At 41.5% G+C, this 26579-nt stretch overlaps 2 protein-coding genes and 1 long non-coding RNA gene across 3 annotated transcripts; 2 read left to right on the forward strand and 1 right to left on the reverse strand.

Moving 5' to 3' along the window:
• Window positions 1-4485: 4485 nt before the first annotated feature.
• Window positions 4486-6697, forward strand: LOC121777101. The gene is made up of 3 exons (XR_006045366.1): window positions 4486-4744; window positions 4815-5352; window positions 5447-6697. It is a non-coding gene; the product is annotated as an uncharacterized LOC121777101 (long non-coding RNA).
• Window positions 6698-6953: 256 nt separating this feature from the next.
• LOC121777097 (G-type lectin S-receptor-like serine/threonine-protein kinase At1g11330) lies at window positions 6954-17840 on the forward strand. Its single transcript, XM_042174239.1, has 8 exons — window positions 6954-7203; window positions 14818-15959; window positions 16044-16151; window positions 16215-16417; window positions 16497-16707; window positions 16849-17092; window positions 17166-17316; window positions 17408-17840. The coding sequence occupies exons 1-8, from the start codon at window positions 7073-7075 to the stop codon at window positions 17717-17719; spliced, it is 2502 nt and encodes an 833-aa protein (XP_042030173.1). The 5' UTR covers window positions 6954-7072; the 3' UTR covers window positions 17720-17840.
• A 5391-nt stretch (window positions 17841-23231) lies between these two features.
• Window positions 23232-24709, reverse strand: LOC121777880. Its single transcript, XM_042175219.1, has 3 exons — window positions 24134-24709; window positions 23975-24088; window positions 23232-23759 (listed from the first exon to the last, which is right to left on the reverse strand). The coding sequence occupies exons 1-3, from the start codon at window positions 24707-24709 to the stop codon at window positions 23232-23234; spliced, it is 1218 nt and encodes a 405-aa protein (XP_042031153.1).
• Between the last annotated feature and the right edge of the window lie 1870 nt (window positions 24710-26579).

Below are 26579 nucleotides of genomic sequence, written 5' to 3' on the forward strand. Positions count from 1 at the left end.
AGAAGACACGTGTATTAAAATTATCATAATATACATAGCTATTGATAATATATAAATTGAAATTGACAATAAATGAGATCAAAGATATATCGGAATTAAGTGCAAGACAAAACAAAGCAATGGCCATAATGAAGTCACGCTAGTGTCGTTCCACGACTACGAGGGAGTGCAAGTTGTGGGCCTTTTTGATACGACTCCATTTTCGGTTTTGGGCCTACTACTTATTTAATAATTCAGTTGTTTATACTCTTCCTTTTAGTTTTAGCTATGCTTCAATATTTGTGATGCACATTTTTTATGAACTCCAACCCTACGTAATAATTCGAGTAGCATAACAAAAAATATGAAAAAAAACGGTTGCGTTTTCTAATTGGGGACTATGAGACCCATGCTTTATCTTCAAGAAAGCATATTGTTTGATGATAAAACTATAATATCCAACTTTCTTCGAGATGTGTGTGGTTGACATGTCCCATTCCATGTGTGTTACGGACTCAATTCTCACATCAGTTGTGAGAACAACTGATGTGGGGTATATAGATTAAATGGGCTCTCTCTCCTAACAGGCTAGTCTTTTGGGATGAGTTCTCCTATTTGGTCTGTATCAATTGGTGCTTTCATTGAGAGCCAAAACGGCTCGAAGTGGTAGCCGGGCAACGAACTCGTCGTGACCAACGAGTGCATTTGGGACCGCTCGGAGTGGTGACCCACGGAGTGGTGGCCGGGCAAAGAATCCGCCGTGACCAACGAGAACTCGGAGTGGTGGCCCACGGTGTGGTGGCCAGGCAAAGAACCAGCCGTGACCAACGTGGCCGTGACCAACGAGAACGTTGGCCCTTAAAGGAGGGTCGAATGTTACGGACTCAATTCCCACATCGGTTGTGAGAACAACTGATGTGGGGTATATGGACTAAATGGACTCTCTCTCCTAACATGCTAGTCTTTTGGGATGAGTTCTCCTGTTTGGTCTGTATCAATGTGACAATCAATTTCAGGGTTATTCAATTGCCATGTTTATTTATGATTATATGTTATGTACATTGTTCTTTCTTGTTTGGTTATCTTTTCTCAAAAGCTCGACTCGTGATAATATATTTTGAGTGGTCTCCACTGTAGCTGGCAAGATTACTTGGTATCTCACTATTATCTTGTCTAACAAACTGAATACCACTCCATCCCATTCAAGATGACCACATTCTTGACTGACACGGGATTTTAGGAAGTGTTGTTAGATGAAATAAAATAGAGAAAAAAAGTAATTAAATATTTAAATGAGGAGAGAGGAAAGAGGAGATTATTTCTAAAATTGGAAAGTGGCAATCTTGATTGGAAGAAACATAAAAGGAAAGCTGTGTATGTAGAAGATAAAGCACATGAGACAATTTTTTCCACTAGTCAAAATAAATTCCCAACCAATTAAGATTCTTGGGGGTAGAATCTTCTGATTTAACAAACTTCAAAAAAATACCACAAAATATAGATGTTAGGCTGATTATTGGGTTGGATCAGTCCAGTCAAACTCTAAGTGGATCTAGTTTTTTACTAAATTCTTCTGGCCCAAAATTGACCATGTGTTTCTTGTAATTTCAGAACAATATTGTTTCTTTATCTATAAAACGATAGCAATGAATCATCCGAATCAATAATTAATTTAAGCACCAATTTTTGGATAAGTACACAAAAAAGTTCAATAATTCGAAGTACAACAATTGGAACCCTAATTTCTCCTTTTTTTAGACGAATCTATCCTCCTAATATATGACCAATTAGGCAAATAATTGAAGACTATCATGTTACTCCACACTTGAAAATAATGACAGATGGTGCAAACAATATTCAGATTATTTGAGTCTTCTTCTCCGAAATTACCAATCACTTCACTATATGCATCAGTGACGGATTCAAGATTTGGAACTCGTGAGTTCGGACACACAGACTTAAAGCCAAACAAAGTGTTGGTCGAGTCGAGAATTGGAATCCCAAAAGAGTGAAGACCCAACAGCAAAAAACCAAGAAAAGGGAAGATGAAAGAGAGAAAAAGAGTGAAGAATCTGCAGAAAAAGGAACGGATTGGAGCCTTGTAACTGAAGCCTTACAACACGAAACAGACTGCTAAACCTCATTTTCCAGTCCCTTTATATCAACCTCTCGAAAGAATACGATGCATTTTGTATCAAACTCGATTGCTTAATCACGCTTTATTCACCTTTTCTCCTCGTGGAGTTTCAAATTTGAGATGAGTGAGAATCTTTAAGTAAAGCAGGTCATAAAAGTAGATTGTCTCTTTTTTACTTTAACCTTATTCTGGAAATAAAGAGTTGTTCTTTAACTGGATGGAATTTAACAGATATTTCGAAAAAAGGAAAAGAGAAAAGTAGGCTAACAACAAGAATCAATACCAGCAGCTAATAATGTATTAACAAACTAAAGCTGTTCAAACGAAAACTAGGTATATTTCCTATTTATCCTATTTAACTACAACCATTTGGCTTTTAGTATATACAAAAAGAGTAGTGCTAAATGGCCACATTATGGCCAGTCATAAAAATAAAAAATTAATAAAAGATAGTGTGTTTAATGTTATTTTGTTGAAATCAATGCTTCTAAAAAGTATCAATTTTATTTGTACAATTGTACCCTTAGTTATAAAATATAAATATGAAGAGACTAGAATTTATTCAATTGGATCATTCAATATTTATTAAGGTTACATGATAATTAATTTAATTCTTTCTTATATTTATAATACCAACATGGTAATACTTTTATTTTGCATATTTACTTAAAATACTCTAAATGTTTGTATATTTAAAAATAAGTAAAATTGAGCTTTGATCAATATACTTATTTATATTAATAATCATGGGTTAATATTATAAACGACCACTAAACTACAGAGCATGTATCAAATTAGTTCCTAAATCAATTTATTTCTTAAGGAGTACTAAACTTTATATTTCATTCCATTTAATGTTTTTATTTAAATTTCTTAATTACTTTATTTTAAATAGAAGTAAAATTCTGCATAATCTCTTCTATTTATAATATTCAGTTGCCACCAATTGAAGATTAAGAGGGCTGACTGCAATTGCAATTTATGGAAAACTATACAATTACAACAACTTCATGATAAAAAAAAAATATGCACTATAGGCAAAGTAACTAGTACCCTCATCCATGTATGCCCAAGAACAAAGTAGTAATTCAAAATACGGTAAAAAGTTTCTTAAAAAAAATTTCCATGTTGATATTATGCGTTTTACATTATTTTGAATAAAGAATGGTGTGGTAGCTAAATAGTTTATCAATTTCATTTAAACTGAAAAAATTCTAACATATTCTAATCTATATTAACAATAATAATATTAATTGCTATTATAATTATATTATAATACACTATATTTTTAGTATAATTAATCGTTTTTACAATATAACATAATAAAATATTGTACACAATCTAACCGTGTCATAGCTTAGTTAATATTTATTCCAACTTGGTATAATAGGAAAACATTTTTAAAAGGACAAAAGCTTAATCTTAAATTAAAAAATAGTGTAAAAATAAATAATTGAAAACAGAAAATTAAAAAATGAATGAATCTAATAAAAGAAATACGTATAAAAGTGTAAAAGTTGGATTAGAGAAATGAAATATAAAAACTAGAATTAAATAGAAGGGTAATAATGTAAAATTATTTGAGCAATAAATGACTTATTTGAAACATTAATAGTCATACTATCTAAATTTACTAAAATGCCATTTTATGGCCAGCCATATTATGAGTAAAGGTTTGATTTTGTTAATCCATTCGTCCACCATTAAATGTTTCATTTTTCTTATTGTTGTCTGTTTGCCAATAAATATCCAATATCACTTTTACTATTTTTTATAAATGATCCTACATGTAATTTATTTTATTCATATTTTATTCTAATGCTGCTATACAAAGATAGAGTCCACATTTTACTAACTTTTTCTATCCACTTTCTATTATAAAGTCAAACAATTCCTTAAAATTCGAATTAGAAAAAAATAAGACATTTATTGTCGGACGGAGGGAGTATTACCATTTAATATCCAATATTTCATTTTGGGGAATAAAATGTCCTATAAAAAATTTCTAGTTATCCATATATCGACGTGATTACATGTTCATTATCCAAATTACATGTTGATTATCCAAAATTACACATCAATTACTCATCGGACATGTACTTTTGGTTGCAACGTTGATATTTCGATGGCCAAATTTTTTTTGCAGGACATTGTAATCCCAAAAAATAAAACGATTGATACTAAATGATAATTACTTAAACAGTGAGATATTTTCAGGTAAACGTTCCAAACAATGAAACAGAATCAATCCTTTATCCAAAAAATCTCAAGCCGTTTATCTATTTACTTATTTTCTTGCATGCAATTATCACAAGACAACCCCTTTTATTTTCCCTCCAACAACCACCCAAACAAAAGTAGCATTTCCTCTATATATACATCTTTATCATTTGCACTTTGTAAAAAAAACAGGGAAAAAACTCATGCAACTAACTATATACTTATATTCCAATAGCGTTGCCTATGAAATAGAGATGGCATCATCAACTGAACTCAGTCTCAACACTGAATCTTTGGTGGAAAAAACACAGAAGCTGGAAGAATTTGTAGCCTGTTTGGAAGAAGAAAAGCTCAAGATTGAGGCTTTCAAGCGTGAGCTTCCACTTTGCATGCAACTTCTCACAAACGGTAATTTCTTGAAACACACTTGTGTTGTTACAGCCGTTGGATTAGTTAAATTGATGGATGGTTGGATCAGCCACGGAGGCGTCGAGGCAGGAGCTGCAGTCGCAGAGGATGAAGCAACTTTCTGCGGATAAATCGAACTGGATGGCGTCTGCGACTCTGTGGAGCGATCAAGTTGAGGGATGAAGAATTCCGTCCCCGGAGTTAGGTCTTGCACCGCCTGATAACAAGGAGAAGAGAAAGGCGAGGAGGTGTTGGTCGCCGCACTTGCACAAGCCTTTCCTACATGCGATGCACATGCTCGGTGGTTCACAACTTTAGTATATATTACTCTCTTCGTCCCATCCAAGTTGTCTATATGTCTTTTTTAATTTGTGAGACATATTTCGATATTTAGAATAAAATTTTCATTTACTGTCTCAAATTCGTGTCATTCAAGAACATGATCATCTTGAATGAGACTGATGCATTAAGTTTGACGAAACTCGAGCAATTTGATTCTTACTAGCTAATTATCTATTTGGATCGATGTAGTGGCAACTCCCAAACAAATCACGCAATTAATGAAGGTCGAGGGATTAACTAGTGATGAAGTTAAAAGCCATTTACAGGTACTTTTTTTTCTCTCTCTCTCATTGATTGATTGTTGAAACCATAACGTTAGGATTTTAATTTAAAAACAATTACAAATTTGTGTGTACACAGAAGTACAGACTGCACGCAGGAATCCATGCTCCAAGCCCAATGGTGGTCGTAGGTAACATATGGGAGTATGCAGCCCACGGCGGAGCACCGCCTGCCTCCTATGAACGTAGGATACTACCACCACCTTAATAATAAGACATACTTTATCGCATAGTTAATATTGATATTTTTTAGAGATGAATAATGTTAATGTCTTAATGGCTGTTTAATTGGTCGGATTTGTGTTTGCGTTGAAATTTTTTAGCCTCTTGGTAACTCATGGCCCATTAAAAAGGATAAGCTCAAGATGGGCTAGTCATTCTTATTGGATTATACTAGTGCTTCAAGTTCAATCTTAGACATTAACTTCTTCACCTACCACTACCACAGTAATTTTGAAAGTCCAATCATAACGCATGAACATATAAATTCTTACAAGTATTGTGACATACACCAAAATCTTCCATCCTTTCCAAATTACTCCCTCCGTCCCTGAAAATTTGTCCCAATTTACCATTTCGATCCGTCCCTGAAAATTTGTCTCACTTCAAACTTACTAAAAATGGACATATCTATTTACTCCTCCACATTCTTGTTATTTGCACTTTGACCCCTTCTCAATTACAATCGGGTGATGCATTTTGCATTCCACCCTTTCGCTTCCCTCATTACTCCACCGACGCCTTCACTCTACACAACCACCCACAGCCTCCTTCATCAATGCACAACCACCCACCGCCTCCATGAATGCCATTAAACCACCCATCGCAGCCGGAATTTCTCCGGTGAATCGGTTGTAGTTCAAGCTCAGAACTGACAAGTTGCTGAAACGGAATAGATCGCTAGGCAAGGTGCCAGTGAAGAAATTGCGATGGAGCGTGAGCGATTGGAGCTGAAACGCAGAGAATGATCTTCGCCGACGACTTTGACAGATTAGAATAAACCGGCATCAATAAACTTAACTAAATTTAAAAGATTAAATATCTTAAATATGTTATCTAATTGTAAAATGGGCTTTGAAATATTTTTCTTTATTTGAATAAATTCTTAGAAGTCCATTAAAAATATATTCTCATCTTAAAATATCAATTAATGTTATAGTAATATTTTTTTACAGTATATCAAAATCAACTTATCTAAATTAACCACCTACTTATATAAAGTAAATATTTCTTAATTTCTTCTACTCTTAGTTTTATAATTTAAATTTTCAACCTTATTATTCATATTCAATTTTTTAAATCTTTAAAAATTTGGTATGTTACAGAAAAATTATGCTATGTGTATGTCATTTTTTTTGTCAAAATACGTAGTATAACATAATTGTTCTCTCTTACTTTATTATTTATTTGCATCTTTGTTTTATCTAAGATCATATTTTATTCTTTCTTCAGTTAGCTCCATAAACGTCTTTTTCCTAAATTCTGCATCCAAAAGAAGCGTCTCGCTTATAACGGGACGAAGAAAGTGGAGTATGTTGTTTTAAGATTATCGATATATTTTGTTCCTGGATCCGCCATTGTTTTCCACACACCCACCCTCTCATTATAATAAACTATACCATATAAAAACAGTGTAACTAATTACTAATAAAACCATCAAATTGCAATACCTTCCTCCCCCTCTCTCACACTCTCATCCCAAACAATGAATATTTCAATAATCAAACGCTTTCTCCACCAATTCACAGCCTTCTCACTTCTTTTCCTTCCTCTTCTATGTAAATCGCTAGACACAGACACGATTTCACCCGGTGTAGTAATCCGAGATCCCGACACCATTGATGAGTCTGCGAATTTTCGATGGCGATGAATGCTGGTAGAGAATAAAGATCACGACACAATGAATTTACGTGGTTCGATTTACTGAGGTAAATCTACGTCCACGGGAAGAAAAGAGGGCAGAGTTGTATTGCTTGATCTGTTTTCTACAGCTTACAATACAGACTTGCTATTTTATATTTGATCTCTAGAAAGCGAGAGAGTCTAACCCTATCTATCTGATCTAGGTTCTATTTATACAAAGGACCAAGATCGTGGCATGCAGCACCATTTGCTAGGTAGTGGATGTCGTGGAGATCGTGGCGACCTTGCATGGGTCCACTATCCTGCATGAGATAATGACTGCTTGACACCACTAAATAGATCGTGGGTGTAACGGAAGTCGTGGAGATCCTGCATGAGTCCATTATCTCCTAGTTTGGTCGAATACTGAGACCGAACTGCCGAATTATTGCCGAGCAGCTTTTGCCGATCTGAGAGTAGAGCTTGATGCCGACCTGAGAGCAGAGTTTGATTGGTTGGCTTTTACCGAGCTGTAGGCTGGAGCCGAACTCTTTGGTTGTGCCGAACTGAACTCTTTAGTCATGCCGGACTGATACTCTTTAGTCATGCCGAACTGATACTCTTTCTTGGGCTTTAGGCTGATGGGCTTTACTGCTGTTGGGCTTGTTTAGTACGTACTCCATCACTACCCCCCCCGGAAAGCGAAGTGAATCACTTCGGCATTCTGGATAAAGGTACGGGGTAAGTTGATGTTTGTCCTCGGTCTTATGAAGTGAACTCTTCTTTGACCGAACTCGTCTTTGGTCTGATGAAATAAACACCTTTGACCGGACTAAGCTTGTGTCCTAATTTGGCGAGTTTTATAGCTCGGATCGGACTTTCCGTTGTCCTAATTTGGGGATCGGACTTTCCCTTGTCCTAATTCGGCGAGTTTTATCGCGTGGATCGGACTTTCCCTTGTCCTAATTCAGGCAAGTTTTATCGCGAGAATCGGACTTTCGTTGCAGTTCGTTTAAGACGAAGTGCTTGATTCTTAAGCCGAATTGTGGTCTTGTATCCTCTTTAGAAGCTTGGACTTCACAATCGTTGGCTTATTGCAGCTCGTTTCAGACGAACTGCTTGTTTAAGCTGAATTGTGGTCTTGTATCTTCTGTAGAAGCTTTGACTCAATCGTTGGCTTGTTGCAGCTCGTTTCAGACGAACTGCTTGTTTAAGCTGAATTGTGGTCTTGTATCTTCTGTAGAAGCTTTGACTCACAATCGTTGGCTTGTATATGTTCTAAGAAGGGGATCAGCCTTCGAAGAACAAGATACCTCAGTAACATTTGTAAGAGACGACACGCACATAGACAGACAAAACGCATATAGACAAATAAAAAGCACATAGAGACAAACAAAGACCAAGCAAACCAAATAAAGCACATTGACCGAACAGGACTCAAGACTGACTGACCGGACTGTCTCTTACAAATGGAACTTTTTGAGGTTGGAAATGTGCCATGTTCGGGGTACCTGTTCTCCTGACATGTGAGCCAATTTGTAAGACCCTTTGCCGAGGACTTCTGACACCCGATACGGACCTTCCCATGTGGGTTCGAGCTTGCCCAGCTTTTCTGCTCGGCTTACTTCGTTGTTTCTCAAAACGAGATCTCCCACTTGAAATTGCAGCTTCTTCACCCTTTGGTTGTAATACCGGGCTACTTGCTCCTTGTACTTGGCTGCTTTTATGCATGCCAATTCTCTTCTTTCTTCGGCAAGATCTAGCTCGGCTCTCAGTCCGTCGTCATTCATTTCTGAGGAGAAATTTAGAGTTCGGGGACTGGGTACGCCGATCTCCACCGGAATCACGGCTTCAATGCCGTACACAAGACTGTACGGAGTTTCACCGTTGGAGGTTGTGGGTGTAGTTCGGTAGGACCATAGGACTTGAGGGAGATTTTCTACCCATTGTCCTTTGGCTTGTTCTAACCGAGCTTTTAACCCTTTCACCAGGATACGATTTGTTACCTCCGTTTGTCCGTTTGCTTGTGGATGAGAGACCGAAGTGAACCGCTGTTGAATATTCAGCTCTTGGCACCAATTCTTGAACGTCTTGTCGGTGAACTGAGTCCCGTTATCCGAGATGAGGATGTGGGGTATGCCAAATCGGCACACTATGTTCTTCCAGACGAAATCCAATGCCTTCGAGCTCGTTATCGTAGCTAATGGTTCAGCTTCCACCCACTTCGTAAAGTAGTCCACGGCAACGATAAGGAATTTCATTTGCCGAGGAGCTTGTGGTAGTGGTCCTACTATGTCTATACCCCATTGCATAAAAGGCCAAGGGCTTTGCATAGTGGATAGATCGGTCTGCGGCATCCTTGGGATATTTGCATGGATTTGGCACTTCGGGCATGTCTTGACGAGCTGCATTGCTTCTTGTACCAAGGTTGGCCAATAATATCCCCATCTTAGAACTTTTTTAGCTAAAGCTCTAGCTCCGATGTGGCTGCCGCACGATCCTTCATGAACTTCTCTGAGGATGTAGTCCGTCTCTTCTGGTCCTACGCACCGCAATAACGGCTGGAGGTAAGACTTTCTAAAGAGGACTCCTTCATGAAGTTCGTACCGAAGTGCTCGGCACGTGATCTTCCGAGCTTTTCTCTTATCCTCGGGCAATTGTCCTTGATCCAGATACTGCAAGATCGGCGTCATCCAGTTCGGCGAGCTGGATACTGAATGTACCTCGGCTTCATCAATGCTTCGATGCATTAATTCTTCCGCCTTTGAGCTCGGATCTGAAGCCAACTTACTTAAGGTATCTGCTCGGCTATTTTCCGCTCTGGGAATGCGGATTATCCGAAAATAGGAGAAACTTCGGCTGATGCTTTGCGCTTTGTCCAAATACTTCTTCATTCTCTCGTCACGAGCTTCACTTGTACCCAACATGTGATTTACTATGACTTGTGAATCACAATGGACTTTGAGAGATTTGACGAGCAGACTTTGCGCTAACTGGAGTCCGGCCAAGAGGGCTTCGTACTCGGCTTCATTATTAGTAGTGGGGAATAGGAACCGAAGTGAGTAGGTTACCTCGTGTCCGTCGGGAGCGACGAGTAAAATACCAGCTCCACTTCCCATCTTGTTTGAAGCTCCATCTACGAATCCGCTCCAGCAGTCTGGCGGCTCTACTTCGGATTCCAAAGGCTGTGCTAGTTCGGCATTGGTAGAATTTTTCTGTTCGGCAATGACAGGGATTGCTTGATCGAACTTGGCCTCTGCAAGAAAATCTGCCAAGGCTTGTCCCTTGATGGCTTTCCGAGGTAGGTACTCGATTGAGTGTTCTCCCAGCTCTATGGCCCATTTGGCGATTCTGCCTGATGCTTCTGGCTTGGTCAAAACTTGCCGAAGAGGCAGATCGGTTAAGACGCATACCTTGTGAGCATAGAAGTATGGCCGCAGTCTCCTTGCTGCATTTACTAACGCCAGAGCAATTTTTTCCAGAGGTTGATACCTTGTTTCTGGACCTCTTAATGCTCGGCCTGTAAAGTAGATGGGAAACTGCTTTAGGCCTTCTTCTCGTACAAGCACCGCGCTGATGGTTTGATCTGATGCCGCTAAGTATAAGAATATTACTTCGGCTTCGGTTGGAGCAGAGAGAATAGGAAGCTCGGCTAGATAACTTTTGAGCTCGTCAAAGGCCTTTTTCTGCTCGGCTCCCCACTCGAACTTTGGTGCCTTTTTCAACACCTTGAAGAACGGCAGTTGCTTTTCGGCTGCTTGGGAAAGGAATCGATTCAGTGCGGCTAGACATCCGGTTAGCCTTTGCACGTCATGTATGGACTTCGGCATTGCCATGTTCTGAACGACTTGAACTTTTGAGGGGTTTGCCTTGAGTCCGTCCTTTGAAACCCAACAACCCAGAAACTTTCCCGAATCTACCAAAAAGGTACATTTTTTGGGGTTGAGTTTGAGGTTGGCTTTTCGGAGCACGTTGAGAGTGGATTTGAGGTTGTCTTCATACTCCGAAGTGCTTTTGCTTTTGACAACTATGTCGTCGACATACACTTCAACCTGTTTTCCGATTAGGTGCCGAAAAAGCTTGTCTACCATCCTTTGATAAGTGGCTCCGGCATTCTTTAAACCGAATGGCATCTTTTTATAAGCGAAAATGCCGAAATCGGTAATGAAAGCTGTTTTCGGAGCGTCACTCTCATCCATCAATACTTGGTGATATCCTTTGTATAAATCAAGAAAACAGAAAATTTCGAAGCCGATCAAAGCTTCTACTTTTTTATCTATATTCGGAAGGGGATAGCAATCTTTAGGACAATGCTTGTTTAGATCGGTAAAATCTATGCACATCCGCCATCCTCCTTCTTTTTTCTTGATCATCACAGGATTAGCCACCCAAGAAGGATATTTCACCTCGAATAGTACATCCGCTTTTAGTAATTGGCGGACTTCGTCGTGGATGACTTGGCTTCTTTCTGCCGCAAAGAGTCTTTGCTTCTGTTTTACTGGCCGTATTGAAGGATCAATATTTAACCGATGAGTGATTACCTCGGGGGGCACTCCGGTCATGTCCAACGGAGACCATGCAAAGACATCTTTGTACTCCTTGAGGAGCTGAATGGTCTTTTCCCGGAGTAGAGGCGTTCCTGCGAAGCCGATCTTGACCGCTCTGGATGGATCATCTTCGTATAACTGAACGGTCATTGAGTTCGGCTCTGAAGTGACTTCGGTCATCTCGCTTGCCTCTGACTCCGGTTGCTGTGATTGCTATGCTTGATGGTGCCGAACTGATTGCTCGGCACTTTTAAGCGCAATCTGCAGACATTCTTTTGCTCTCTTTTGATCACCTCGGATGACCGCTATCCCACCTTTAGTGGGGATCTTGATGGTGAGGTGATAAGTAGAGCAAACGGCCCGAACTGTGTTGAGCCAGTCTCTCCCCAGGATGATGTTGTACGGGGACCGAGCTTTCACCACAAAGAACTCGATCATCGTATTGGAGCTTGTAGGCGCTTTTCCCACCGTGATCGGAAGGCTGATAATACCTTCAGGGCGGGTGTCCTCCTGGGCGAAACTTTTCAGAGGAAGTGGAGCCGGACTGAGCCGAGCTGGATCCACTTCCATTTTATCAAAACATTCTTTAAAAAGAATGCTGACTGACGCTCCTGTATCCACAAATACTCTGTGGATCAGTTTGTTTGCCACTCCGGCTTGAATGACAATAGCGTCTTGGTGAGGAGAGATGGCTGGGACGGGATCGGCGTCTGAAAATGTAATCACTTCGTCTTTCTTCAGCCTTTTATGTGTTGGCTCCTCTTGATTGGAACCTCTGCGTTCTGCTTTTAGGGACGACTTAGTCTTCCCGGCAGGGAGAGCATCAATAGTCTGGATTACTCCATCATATTGCGGCTCGTCGTCGTCTTCGGGATCCTCATGCTTTTTCGGATCCTGAGGATTGCAGTTCGCACCTCTCTACCTTTTGTTCTTTTTCGGCTGCTTGCTTTGGTATTTTTTTAACGTTCCTGTTTTCACAAGAACATCAATACCTGCAGCCAAATTTCGGCACTCCTCGGTATCGTGACCGTGGGTTTGATGGAAGGAGCAATATTGATCCTGAGGTCGCCGCGCGGCTGATTTCGTCATCCGCTTTGGTCTTTCGAACATATCGGAATGTAGTTCGAAAATTTCCGCTCTTGACTTGTTCAGCGGTACGAACTGAGCGGGCGGCTTCTCGGGATTGAGACGGGGTCCCAATCTGTCTTGCACCGGAGCCCTTTGAATTCTTTCAAATGGAGTCCGGCGAGGATGTCCCTGATCGCTATGATCGGGCTTCCTTCTGTCTCCTCGGGACGATGAGCTGTCTAACGACCGTTTGCGACGGTCTGCCTCATCGGCCCGGGAGTACTGGTCCACAATGTCCCACATTTCCTGAGCTGTCTGCGGACCGCACTCAACGAGCTTCCTGTAGAGAGCTCCGGGCAGGATTCCATTTTGGAATGCCGAGATGACAAGCAGATCGTTGAGATCGTCTACTTGCAGGCATTCCTTGTGGAATCTTGTCATAAAGTCGCTGATTTTTTCGTCGCGACCTTGACGAATGGAAAGCAGCTGAGCCGAAGTAATTCGGGCTTCCGCTTTCTGAAAGAACCTCCTGTGGAAAGCATCCATTAGATCTCGGTAGGATCTAATGCTGCCTTGAGGAAGGCTGTCGAACCACCTTCTGGCGTTCCCGATGAGCAGCTCGGGGAACAGCTTGCACATATGGACCTCATTGAGACCCTGGTTCGCCATGTTATACTGATAGCGTCCCAGGAAGTCATGAGGATCCACCAACCCATCATAAGTCATTGACGGTGTCCGGTAGTTCCGCGGCAAAGGAGTTCGGGTGATATCGTCCGAGAACGGAGTCTTTAATGCTCCGTACATGGCGAACCCGACATCTCTTCGGTACGGAGGAGATGGAGTTCTCCTGTGGTTCCGGTACCGAGGAGGAACAGGAACATGTCGGGGTTGAGGATTCTTTCTCCTGGAAGACACGTCACTACTGCGGTAGTGACTTTCATGCCTAGATGAGGAGGGAGAATCCGTCGTTGTCTTCTCCGGCTGTTGGCTCTTCTGCAGGAAGGTTAAGAACTCCTCCTGCTTCTCGGCCAAGAACAGCTTGACAGCTTCATTTAAATCGGGCTGCTGGGAAGACTCGGTGCGATGACTCCTGGAGTGGCTTGTTCCTTCTTCGTGAGAACCGGAGGTAGATGTCTCCCGAGGCCGTTTTTCAGACCTACGAGCTGGACTAGCTTTCTCACGGTTATCACGAACGGTATTATGGGTAGTGTGTGATCTGGTATGCATTTTTCTGGGGTGGAAAAAGGGTCAAAAATCCGCTTTATCACAAATTTGGTTCTCTGTTTCCCACAGACGGCGCCAGTGATGAGTCTGCGAATTTTCGATGGCGATGAATGCTGGTAGAGAATAAAGATCACGACACAATGAATTTACGTGGTTCGATTTACTGAGGTAAATCTACGTCCACGGGAAGAAAAGAGGGCAGAGTTGTATTGCTTGATCTGTTTTCTACAGCTTACAATACAGACTTGCTATTTTATATTTGATCTCTAGAAAGCGAGAGAGTCTAACCCTATCTATCTGATCTAGGTTCTATTTATACAAAGGACCAAGATCGTGGCATGCAGCACCATTTGCTAGGTAGTGGATGTCGTGGAGATCGTGGCGACCTTGCATGGGTCCACTATCCTGCATGAGATAATGACTGCTTGACACCACTAAATAGATCGTGGGTGTAACGGAAGTCGTGGAGATCCTGCATGAGTCCATTATCTCCTAGTTTGGTCGAATACTGAGACCGAACTACCGAATTATTGCCGAGCAGCTTTTGCCGATCTGAGAGTAGAGCTTGATGCCGACCTGAGAGCAGAGTTTGATTGGTTGGCTTTTACCGAGCTGTAGGCTGGAGCCGAACTCTTTGGTTGTGCCGAACTGAACTCTTTAGTCATGCCGGACTGATACTCTTTAGTCATGCCGAACTGATACTCTTTCTTGGGCTTTAGGCTGATGGGCTTTACTGCTGTTGGGCTTGTTTAGTACGTACTCCATCAACCATCATCTCCCAAAAGCGCGTTTTCAAACTGGGCTTCTTCAGCCCCGCCAACACCACCACCCGCTACCTCGGCGTCTACTACGTCGTCTCCGAGGAAGCGGTGGTGTGGGTCGCCAACCGAGGCCGGCCCCTCAACGCCCCCTCCCGCGCCGCCGCAACGATATCTAAAGACGGAAATCTAGTCCTCATTGACTCCAAAAACGATACCATATGGTCAACTAATATAACAGCACCATCCGTGAACATCACGCTTCAGATACTGGACACTGGAAACCTCGTCCTCCGCGACAACGCGATGGGGGACGTGCTCTGGGAGTCCTTCTCGGATCCCTCGAGCGTCTTCCTCCCGACCATGAGGATCATCGACAACGTGGACACAGGGAAGAAGGTCGTCGTTTCTTCTTGGAAAAACGCCTCCAGTCCAGAAACAGGGGATTTCGCGTCTGGACTGGAGGCGCTGAATATCCCGCAGATGTTCACGTGGAACGACGGTCGGCCTTACTGGAGGAGCGGGCCGTGGAACGGCCTGATCCTGATTGGGGTGCAGGACATGTACTCACCGTACCTGGATGGGTTCAGCGTGGTGGATGATCACGCCGGCAGCTTCTACTTCATCGCGCCTCAGGTGAACTTCTTGATGAAAACCGACTTGAACTCTTCCGGGAGTTTGCTGCAGAAGCTGTGGAATGATGAGAAGAAGAGCTGGGATGTTACTTGGCTTGCGCCTTCGAATGAGTGTGATGTTTACGGGACTTGTGGGCCGTTCGGGAGCTGTGATATTCGGGCTACGAGCATGTGCTCTTGTCTGAGAGGGTTCGAGGCGGTTAATAGTGATGAATGGGGTAGTGGGAATTGGACTAATGGATGCCAGAGGGTGAATCAGTTGGAGTGTGATGCAGGGGGGCCAAATGGGGATGGATTTGTTAGGCTACCGTTTATGAAGGTTCCGGATTTCGCGGAACAGTTCACTCCTAGACAGGAGGATGAGTGCCGGAGCAGGTGTTTGGGGAACTGTTCTTGCATAGCGTATGCTTATGATGCGAAGATCGGATGTATGTTCTGGAGCGATACTTTGATTGACGTTCAGCAGTTTTCTGGTGTTGGTGTTGATCTTTACATTCGTCTCTCGCCTTCTGATTTCGGTATTTTTCAAACTATGCTTTTGGTAGCGTGTTTCTTGTAATGTATGTATTGGATTTAGTCATTTTAGTCCATGTTTATTGTAGGTAAGGAGAAGGACAAGAAGGTGTATATCATTATTCCGGTGGTGGTTGGTGTCGCGTGCATATCGGCTATGATCTTCGTCGCTTGGTGTTGGATGGTGAAGAGGAAAGGTACTGAGTTTGGTTTGTCCTTTAAAGTTATTGGTGACTAATGAATCCATCTTGTGAAATTAGGGCAAAAACCAGAGCAGAAAAAGGTGTTCCAAGCAGAGCAAACATTTCCATCAGATTCAACTGCAATAGTAATGAAGCAGGAATCAGAGGTAGACAGTATAGAGGAGTTGCCATTGTTTAGTTTTGAGACGGTTGCGAATGCAACGGATCAGTTTAACGAAGACAATCTTCTCGGGAAGGGCGGTTTTGGTCCTGTTTATAAGGTACAAACAAACTTCTCCATCTCTTGCATGGGTTGTTTGTTGTTGGAGCTAACACTAGTTCTTGTTTTATTTCATTAAGGGAAATTTGGGTGGTGGGAAAGAAATCGCGGTGAAGAGGCTATCGGCCGCATCTGGACAAGGGGGTCACGAGTTCAAGAATGAAGTGATCGTGATTTCCAAACTCCAGCACAGGAATCTCGTCCGGTTGCTGGGATATTGTGTGGAGAAAGAAGAGAAGATGTTGATCTACGAGTACATGCCAAACAAAAGCTTGGACTTTTGCCTCTTTGGTATGTTATCGATTATAAGTTGTTACAGACCAAACATGAGAAATCATCTCAGTGTTTTGAGACAACTTCTCGTGTCTGGTCTGTAATGCTACCCAATCCTGTTACTTTTAAGTCTTATAGATTTGGTTTGTGTTTGTGTAGACGATAGCAATCCATCGAAGAAGGTTCTAGATTGGAGGAAGCGTTTGAATATCATCGAGGGCATTGGCCGAGGCCTACTCTATCTCCACAGAGACTCCAGACTGAAGATAATTCACCGAGACCTCAAGCCCAGCAACGTACTTCTGGACGAGGACTGGAACCCCAAAATCTCCGATTTTGGCATGGCTAGAATCTTCGGAGGCGACCAAGAACACGACAATACTGCCAGAGTCGTAGGGACTTAGTAAGTGCAACCTTCAGATCTTCAATTCAGACATAACCTATTGCATCGGGTTAACATTATATCAATTTTGCAGCGGATATATGGCGCCTGAATACGCGATGGAAGGCAGATTCTCGGAAAAATCAGATGTATACAGCTTCGGAGTACTAATGCTAGAGATACTAAAAGGGAAGAAGAACGCACACTTTTACAATCACGAGTGGTCCCTTGGCCTTATTGGATGTGTAAGAACTCACTTTTTCTCTAAATCTCTCAAAATCAATACCACTTTCGTTCATCAAAATGAATGATTCAGTTCATGTATGCGCATTTCAGGCATGGAGGCTGTGGAGCGAAGGCGACGGTTTGGCTTTCGCGGACGAAGGTATAGCTAGCTCGGATTCGAAGGGAGAGATGGAGAGATGCATTCACATTGCGTTGTTGTGTGTGCAAGAATTTCCGAAAGATAGGCCTACGATTCAGACGGTTTTGTCGATGCTGAGCCGGGAAATAGTGGAGCTGCCGGCGCCGGAGCAGCCGATGTTTGATGAGAAGTGGAATGGCTTGCCGGTGGGGACGACGGTGGCGGCAGGAGAACTCGGACACTCGGTTAATGAGCTCACAATCACTGCCATCGATGGCCGGTGATATGAGGCATTATAATTTTACATCTTTTTTTTACTTGCCTTCTATGCTCTGTTTTTAACTTTGATATTTTTCTTTCTAAATAATTAATTTCAGTGAAAATAAGATAAAAAAGTTTCTAGAAGATGTGTTAGTGGGGGAAAATGATGGCTCCAGCCACCATAGGACGAAATTAGAACATCTCCAATGGTTTTAGGCTAGCCATAGCCTAGCCATAAACTCCTCCTGCCACATCATCAGGATTAAAACTCTTCATGCCACATCATCAGGACAAGCAACTGGACAAGCAATAGTCTAGCTACAATAAACAAAATTAGAAAAAACAAATAATTAACAATCACACAAAATACGGAATTAAATGTACGACACAGATACAAGAAAATTCAATAATAATAGTAAAATTTAAAAAAAGTACATTAATTAAAAAAAATTACATTAATAAAAAAAACCCCTCTTCCACACACGAGCCCCCTCCTCCGCCTCACTCCTCGTGGCCGTCGCCGTTGTCGCCGCTATCCGGGACCCACAAATCTGCGGCATCTGAGCCCGCGTCTGAGCCCCCTAACTGTGCCGAGGCGGCATCCAAATCGACTCGCATACTCTCGAGCATTGAGTGAAGAAACCTCTTCTCCACGGGGTCAGTTGCCACCCTCCATTCAGCTAAGATCTTGTGCATCTGAGCCCGCGTTTGTTGACGCTCGAAGAAGGCGAGCTCGGTTGGCGACGTGCCAACAGAGGGGATGCCGACTGGACCTCCAGGGACCCTTGGGCGACCCTCCTGATACCCGTTGCGCCCTCCTTTGACCAACAGGGCGAGTGCGGCGAGTAAACGATGGAGGGGACGGGAAATCCTGAACATCCTCGGGGAGGTCGTGGGAACCGTCGCTGCTGCCGTTGTAATCACCGGCATAGTTCAATCGCTGCTTCTTCGGCCAGCCAGCATCGACACCTACCCGAAACTTCTCGGAGTCCATCAGCACCTCATAGCAGTTCCAGTAGGTGAACTCCTTATAAAGCCTGGGCACGGGGAAGGCTTTCTCCGCTATCCTCCTGCAGTCCTCGTCAGTTTGGCCACTGGTCTGCATGCGGAGGGCATTGGTGTACAAGCCCGAAAATCGGGAGACCGCATCCCTGATTCGGTCCCACCCCTTCCGGCACTCCTCCCCGTTGTGTGGCCTCCCCTCCGGGCAAAATGCCTTGTAGGCTGCTGATATTTTAGCCCACAAGTTACGATCCTCTGATTGTTCGAATGGAGGGGATCATCGCAAACACTCACCCAAGCCTTGGACAGCGCGACGTTCTCCGCATCCGTCCACTTCCTCCGTGCCGGGCTGTCGTCATCAGCCGGCTGCGACGACTCGCCGACCACCCTTTTGCCCTTCCCCTTGCCCTTCTTCTTCTTTGGTGCGCCCTGACCCCGCCCTACTCCCCCCGTTTTAACGGGAGTGTCCGCATCCTCGAGATCTATCCCCAACTCCTCTAAGGAGAAAGTATCACACCCAGTGAACTGCGTTTCCGATGGGGTCGAGGTGTGCGAAGAAGCAGTCAAAAAATCAAGACTGGGGCGATAGACATTGTCCCCCCCGGCGTCCCATGCATCCCGGGCTGCATCCTCGGCTGCCACCCCGGCATCATCTGCATCCCGGCTGCCTACCCCGACATCATCTGTATCCCGGGTTGCATCCCCGGTACCCCCTGCCCGCCCTGCATCCCCTGCCATCCTGGCATACTACCCCCGGCTGCCATCCCGGGCATCATCTACTGCCAAGGGTACATGTTGTAGTACCCGGCCATCGGACCCCATCCACCTCCCACGGGTACCGTGGGAGTTTGAGACCCGCTCGTCACTGGAGTAGACTCGTTGTTGTTCTCCATTTTGTTTTATTGCTCTTGTACAGAAATTAAGTGAGAGAGAAAACTCGTTAAAACAAGCGGTGCGAATGAAAATGACGTGCAAATCGCGTATATATATTGTTTTGAAAAAAAAAAATTGAGCTCGCTGATCGCTCGCCGATAGGGAGCCTGCAATGGCGGCCAGCCGACCGGCGAGCGGATCGGCCAGCGCCCGAAAATCGGCGTCGGATCGCCGATTTTTTCACCGAAATGACGCTCGCCGGTTCCAATGGTTCGGCGAGCGGACCGTCCAGCGCCGGGAATCGGCTAGCCTGTCCGCTTGCCGCCATTGGAGATGCTCTAATATATAACAAAAAATCAGTGAGGCAGTGACATAAGAAATTGCTATTTTAGGAGTTGTGGTCTCAATTGTTATTTCATTTTAATAATGGAGTTTTTTTTTGAAAGTTTTAAGATAATTGAATCAATTTTATTTTTTAATAAAATAAATTTTGTTTAAATTTATTATCTTTTATCTCTTTTATTTTATTCACTATCCACTTAACACATTATTTTTAATTTTTGTGCAAAAAAAATGACTTTATTAATAATGAACTGAAAGAATGCATTTTTCCGTAATTACTACTCCATTGGGCAAAATACTCCTTGCAAAGACCGTCCTTCAAAAATAGATAATATTTGAAATGCGCAGATTTTAATGTCTACTTTATCAAAGACAAATAAAAAGAAAAAATATGGAGTACTATTAAAGAAAAAAAAAATCCTTAAACAAAATTGGTCTATTTAAACTCCAATATTATAATGGGCCAAAAAGAAATTTTTTCCGGCTAATATGAACTTGGGACCTGACACTCTGGATGGCACCCACTCAATCTTAATAAAATGTACTAATTCACTTTGTTTTGGTTAAAAGAAAAACGAAAAAATAATTAAGTAGTAGTATTAAATTGTTTAACGAAACAATATGAGAAAATATTGGGGGGTAAAATTTTCAATGCCAGGCTTCTATTGTTAAAATGACAAAATAATCGATTTTAGCCCATGTCCTATTTATTTACTCCTAGTTTAGTCACTTTTTTGTCATCCAGAGTAGTCTTTTTTACATTGATATATGGATGAATTCTGTAACTGGAATTATAAGTTATTAACTTGTGCAAGTGGAATAAAAATGATCCAGGCATATTGTTATGTAAGGTGTTCAGTGCATAAAGAGAGACAAATAAGGATGAGAGATAGTAATATTTATCCACGGAAAACCTACTTAGCAAATTCAATATTTCATTGTTTGAATACGGCTTTAAACTCAAATTTAGCAAATTCAATACTACTTCCGTCCCGCATTAACTGTCACATTTACTTTTTTTACTCGTTTTGTAAAAATGATACTCCCTCCGTTCCATAGTAATGGATGCGTTTCTTTTCGTCACGGAAATTAAGAAAAATTGTGTTAGGTGAGTTAAGTAAAGGGAGAATAAAGTGGAAAATGAAAAATGTAGAGAGATGAAGAGAGAAAAAAGTTTGAGAGAATAAATTAGGTTTGGAAAAATGTGTTAACTTTTACTAAAAATGTAAATGACTCTATCACTATTGAACGTACCAAAATGGTAAAATGACTCTATTACTATGGAACGGAATGAGTAATAAATAGTTAAAGTGAAAAAATAGTAAAGTAAGAGAGAGAATAATGTAAAGAAGACTCTTATCTACCTTATTCTCTATTTTATTTTACTATTTCTCGACTTTAACTATTTATTGTTGTTTTTACAAAATGAGTGCAGAAAAATAAATGTAACATTTAATACGGGACGGATGTAGTATATCATTGTTTGAATGGCTTTAAACTCATTTAAATATGCAACATTTTAGTTGCTCATCCACTTGCCGTTGCTGCTTGCCGAGTATTAGTTGGTGAGACTGGAATTGTATCATTGGACGGAAAATTGATAAAATCCCTCAAGTTATTATTCGAAATGGTCCTATTTGAATTTTGCTATGCTATTGCTGCATCTACAATATCGTACCATTGTAAGACTGCAACCTCGTACTTCTTCCTTGATTTGCGAAATCTCTTCAGATTTTTTCTTCTATACCAAATCAAATACTTCCTCCGTTTCGCCATAGTTGAGTCATTTTATCATTCCGGGAAGTTTCTTTATAGTTCAGTCGTTTCCAAAATAGGAAATAATTAGCAGATTTAATGGTAATTTATGCATATTTATTAACACCCCTAATTACACTTAAATGAAGAAAACCAAGAGCCCTTTTGTTTGGCTCATTATCCACATTTGACGTCTCTCTCTACACAACAACTCTCCCTTCTCTCTTCCCCAATTCTGAAACCCTAGATCCATCATTATCCACATTTGACGTCTCTCTCTACACAACAACTCTCCCTTCTCTCTTCCCCAATTCTGAAACCCTAGATCCAGATCCGCTGCCCTCATCCTCTCTCATTTCGCCCACCCCACAATGGACCGCTCGCCCTACCCCGAAGGCGATGGGTGGATTAACCCTCGCCTCACCCGCGTTCCAGCGCTCGCGCGGTAGAGGGCCGATTTCGTCCGCTTCCCGGAGAAGAGGTCGTATCTCGGCGAGTTCCCGAGGGAGAGGTCGTATTTTGAGCAATTCCCACCGTAGATCTCGACAATCAGCCCGAGATGATGAAGGGTTAATCCACCATCTATTCTCGTTCATCTGCCGTTCCCACATCGGCGAACCCGCCGGAAGCGTAGGTGCCTCTCCCCTGACCGGAGGCCTTGCGGGTGGTGTCGACGACTCCCGAACCCCGGCCGGTTGCGTAATTGGCGGTGAAGGCAGCGCCTCCCCGACTGGAGGCGTACCTGGCGGTGAAGGCCGCGCATCCCCGACCGGAGGTCTTGCTGGTGGTTAAGGCGACGACATCTATGAGGTGACTGACAGCCCAGTAATGTCGGATGAAGAATTTGTAAGGCGATATGTCATCACCGAGGCTGACAAGGAAGCATGGGAGAGAAACAAGGCCCAGGCAGAAAGGGAGGTGAAGGCACTCTTCAGTGAAAATTGCTTGGATCCGTAATATGTGTGAGATCTTTCTGTATGCTTACTTTAGGGTTATGGATTGTCATTTGTGTTTTGATATGTGATCGTTGGTTATATTTGTGTGATCCGTGATATGTACTCTAATTGAATGGGTTGTCTTTGGTTTATATATCTGTGATTGTGCTGGTGATGTTGTGATGTTGTGAATTTGGTTGGTGATGGTGTTGGTGATGTTGTGATGTTGTGAATTTGGTTGGTGATGGAGCTGTTGATGTTGTGATGTGAATTTGGTTGGTGATGGTGCTGGTGATGTTGTGTTGTTGTGAATTTGGTTGGTGATGGTTCTGGTGATGTTGTGATGTTGTTATTTTGGTGGTGATGGTGTTGTTGATGTTGTGCTGTTGTGAATGTGGTTGGTGATGAATTGCTTGCACAGTTACAGGTATTTAGAACCACATAATGCATGATTTCTGCACAGTTACAACATTGTACAAACACAAAATGCATCATTTCAACCTATTGACTGTCTATTCAAAACACAAAAACACTAGCATGATATGTGCATTCATGTGTATTCACTGAATGCATTCATTCATGCACATAGACAGCCTATCCAAAAAACACAAAAGCTTCTTCTATACCTTCATAATCCTAATGACTGAGCAATCATCTCCAATCCATGGTTGCTCCCTTGGTCCCGCAGATAAGCAATTGCTTGCATAGCCAGCTCCACTGGAACTTCTAGATCCATTGGAAGTTGATTAGTCCTCCTTAAATGTGTTTTTCCTATGTGGGGCAGCTTGTAGCTGTTATGACCCTGGACTTTCATGATTTCCATAAAACAGCCTTGAAGACTTAGGAAAACATTGTCCAAAGTCTGTGGCTGTAATTCATTGAATGATTGCACCACTGCATTGACTAAATCATCCACATTTTTGCATGCAGTCTGAGTTTGCAGTGATTGTATTGCTCTGAACCAACCCAAATCATTGACATTAGTGTCAGGTGAGTTAGGTGGTTGTTGCACAAGTGATATTGAGAAACCACTTTGTTGTGCAGCTTCTTTGAAAGCTGGATCATTGTCTTTGATGTGTGGTCTTGCATTGTCTTGTTGTATCTTGAGAACTTTAGTTGCCCCATCAGACCACTTGGCTATGATGGCAGGTAATATCTGTTCCCAACAAGGTGTCATGCATTAAATCATCATTTGCACAACATTACAAAGCTTTATTACTAGTGTATCATGAGTATGTAGGTACACTGGTATGTAATGGCTGATGTGCACAAATTAATTGCATTAAAGAGATGCAAACATTACCTTATTGATCAAGCAGTCCCTGGTCACATCTTTTGTGATACTCTCTATGGGTTTTGTCTCCAAAGTACCTGCCTTTCTATTTTTGCTTGACCTTTTGGCTGGAACTTGTTTGGTAAATGGAAAAATTCCAATTTTTCCATCAAACAAGACTTCACCATTAACACCAAACAATGGCCGACAAACTGCACACATGAACATAATTTTTGATATGAACTGCTTATTTTTACATGTTCTATGAGGTTCTTCCTCTCCTGGAGCAAGATAGAATCTTTGAGCTCCTTTGTCATGTAGAACCACTTTTCATCAATGTGTATGGTGTTGTACATGTTCCTGAACTTGATCTTGTTCAAGATCCTGTCTAGTTCTAAAGATTCAACTGTGAATCTCAGTCTCAACAACTTGTTTGCAGCTGTTAAGCTGGGCTTAATGGCTGATGTGTGTGGCCTAATTAGGCTAGCCTTAACCCACCTCCAAACAGTGGCTTTTGAACAGCCCAAACCGGCTGCCACACTTAAGAGGTTGCATCTCTTTGAGAAATGCATACTCTTGAGTACCTCAACATCCAGATGCAACTTTTTGGGGTAAGACCTCACTTTTTTTAGACTTACCAATTGCATTGATTCTCCTCTTTGTTGTTGTTTCTTTGCAGCATTCCACCACCGTGTACAGGTTTGACGAGAGATTTTGAATTTGAGCTGTGCTTCCTTAAGTGTGTCGCGAGGAGGAACAATGCCGATGCACCTTCCAATGATGAATTGAACCACTTGGTTCTTGAATTCTGAGGAGTACTCTTGATGCCCCATTATGAGCATTCAAGGCAGTGGTTGAGCATTCAAGGCTTAGAGAATGGCTGGATAGAGAGCATTTACTCCATTTGATGGTTGAAGTCTTTAATGTGTAATGGTTGGTAGAAGTGGAGTATTAATACAGTGAATGGAAAGTGGCGCCACAGGCGCCATTTAATTATCTCCAATCTGTAGTGGCGCCATAATTTTGGTGAATTTTTTGTAAAGTGCTTGACCATGAATTTTGAATTGTTACAGAATTCATTTTGAATTAATAAAAGAAGACCTTTCATCTACTCTCTGTTTTTGCACGTTGTAGCTCTATCTCTCTTTTTTATCTACAAAATTTAAATATTGAATGTGGATAATTAACAAATAAATAAATCATTTATATAAAGAATTTTTTTTCAAGTTTAAATAATAATTCAAATCAAAATTGAAATTCAAATGTAAAAAGTCCACCGACTTCATCTACTTTATTATCTATCAACTTAATCCACTAAACATCCATTTCTTAGAGTCCGTGCCGAAAAGTTCCGCCTCAACTATGGCGAAACAGAGGGAGTACTAGTATTCAAAAATGCGTACTCCCTCCTTCCCATTAAAGATGACTCACTTTCTTTTTTGGTTTGTCCCAACCGAGATGACTCAATACTATAAATAGAAACACATTTCTCTCTACTTTATTACCTCTCTCTTACTTTACTCTCTCTACTCCACACACAAAATAAAGTTGAATAAATTTTCGTGTCGCCTAAGGAATGGGTCATCTTCCTTGGGACGGATGGAGTATTAAACTTTGAATCTCTCGGTAACCGAAAACTGAAACAAATAGGGAAAAATTCTGAATTCGCCTCTCATTATCTTTCAAATGAAAACTTAAACACTTAATTGAGGATACTAGAAGTACATACACAATTTCATAAGACACGTGGACTCGTGTTTAACAACTTAACCTATCTAATGTTGATAGATTTTTCAGCAAAAAGGGTCAAGAAAAGGACTTACGGTAGACCGTGGCGAAGCCACGTTGGGGCCAGGGGCCTGGTTCCCTCTCAATTTTCCTTTTTACTATATATTGTATATGTAATACAAAGTTTACATGTGAAGCTAGTGGCGCAGTTGGTATGAAACTGTGTCTGATGTCTGATTGTCCCGAGTCCCTCTGGCTACATTTGGCCTTCTTTTCTCTACTTTGTATTTATGCAACTCTTTTTTTTGTTCTTTTTCTTTTAATATTTTGGAACATAATTTCTGTTGTATTTCTTCTCTTTTACACAACTAATTATATTATTTTTAATTCATTATCATTTTATAATAGTTTTCTTTCATATTATACTCATAATAAAAAAAATAATTATTGTATTATAGTATTTGTCAGAATTTATATTTTCGTTGATATTTTTTTTTGGTGACATTTAAACATCATAAAAAAATAGTTTCCATCCATTATATTTACGTTAAAATTGAAAATATCAAATAATAAGCTTCCGACATCATGAACATCAAAAAATCCTATAACTATGAGCATTAACTTGGGCCACCCATGGTAAAATTTCAGGCTTTGCCTCCTACGGTAGACATGGTCACATGGGATGTGGACTTTGTAGTAAAAATAAATACTCCATACTTAATTTAATTAGAATACTCCAAAATTTAATAAATTAGAGACTTTCATGACTCATGTTTCAAGACCGAATCCAACAAATTTTGATTAGATTAGATTAGATTAGTCACTATCATGAAGACTACTTATGTTCTTTACCGTTTCACATTAATTAGGGTAGTATTGAACTGATACCACTCTTCATAAATATACGTCCCACAATACTGCAACGTCATAAGGACATCTCACTCCACAATAGCGGACATCCCCAAGGACATCCCG

Source organism: Salvia splendens, chromosome 18 (assembly GCF_004379255.2).
Source record: "Salvia splendens isolate huo1 chromosome 18, SspV2, whole genome shotgun sequence".
NCBI classification, from domain to species: domain Eukaryota; kingdom Viridiplantae; phylum Streptophyta; class Magnoliopsida; order Lamiales; family Lamiaceae; genus Salvia; species Salvia splendens.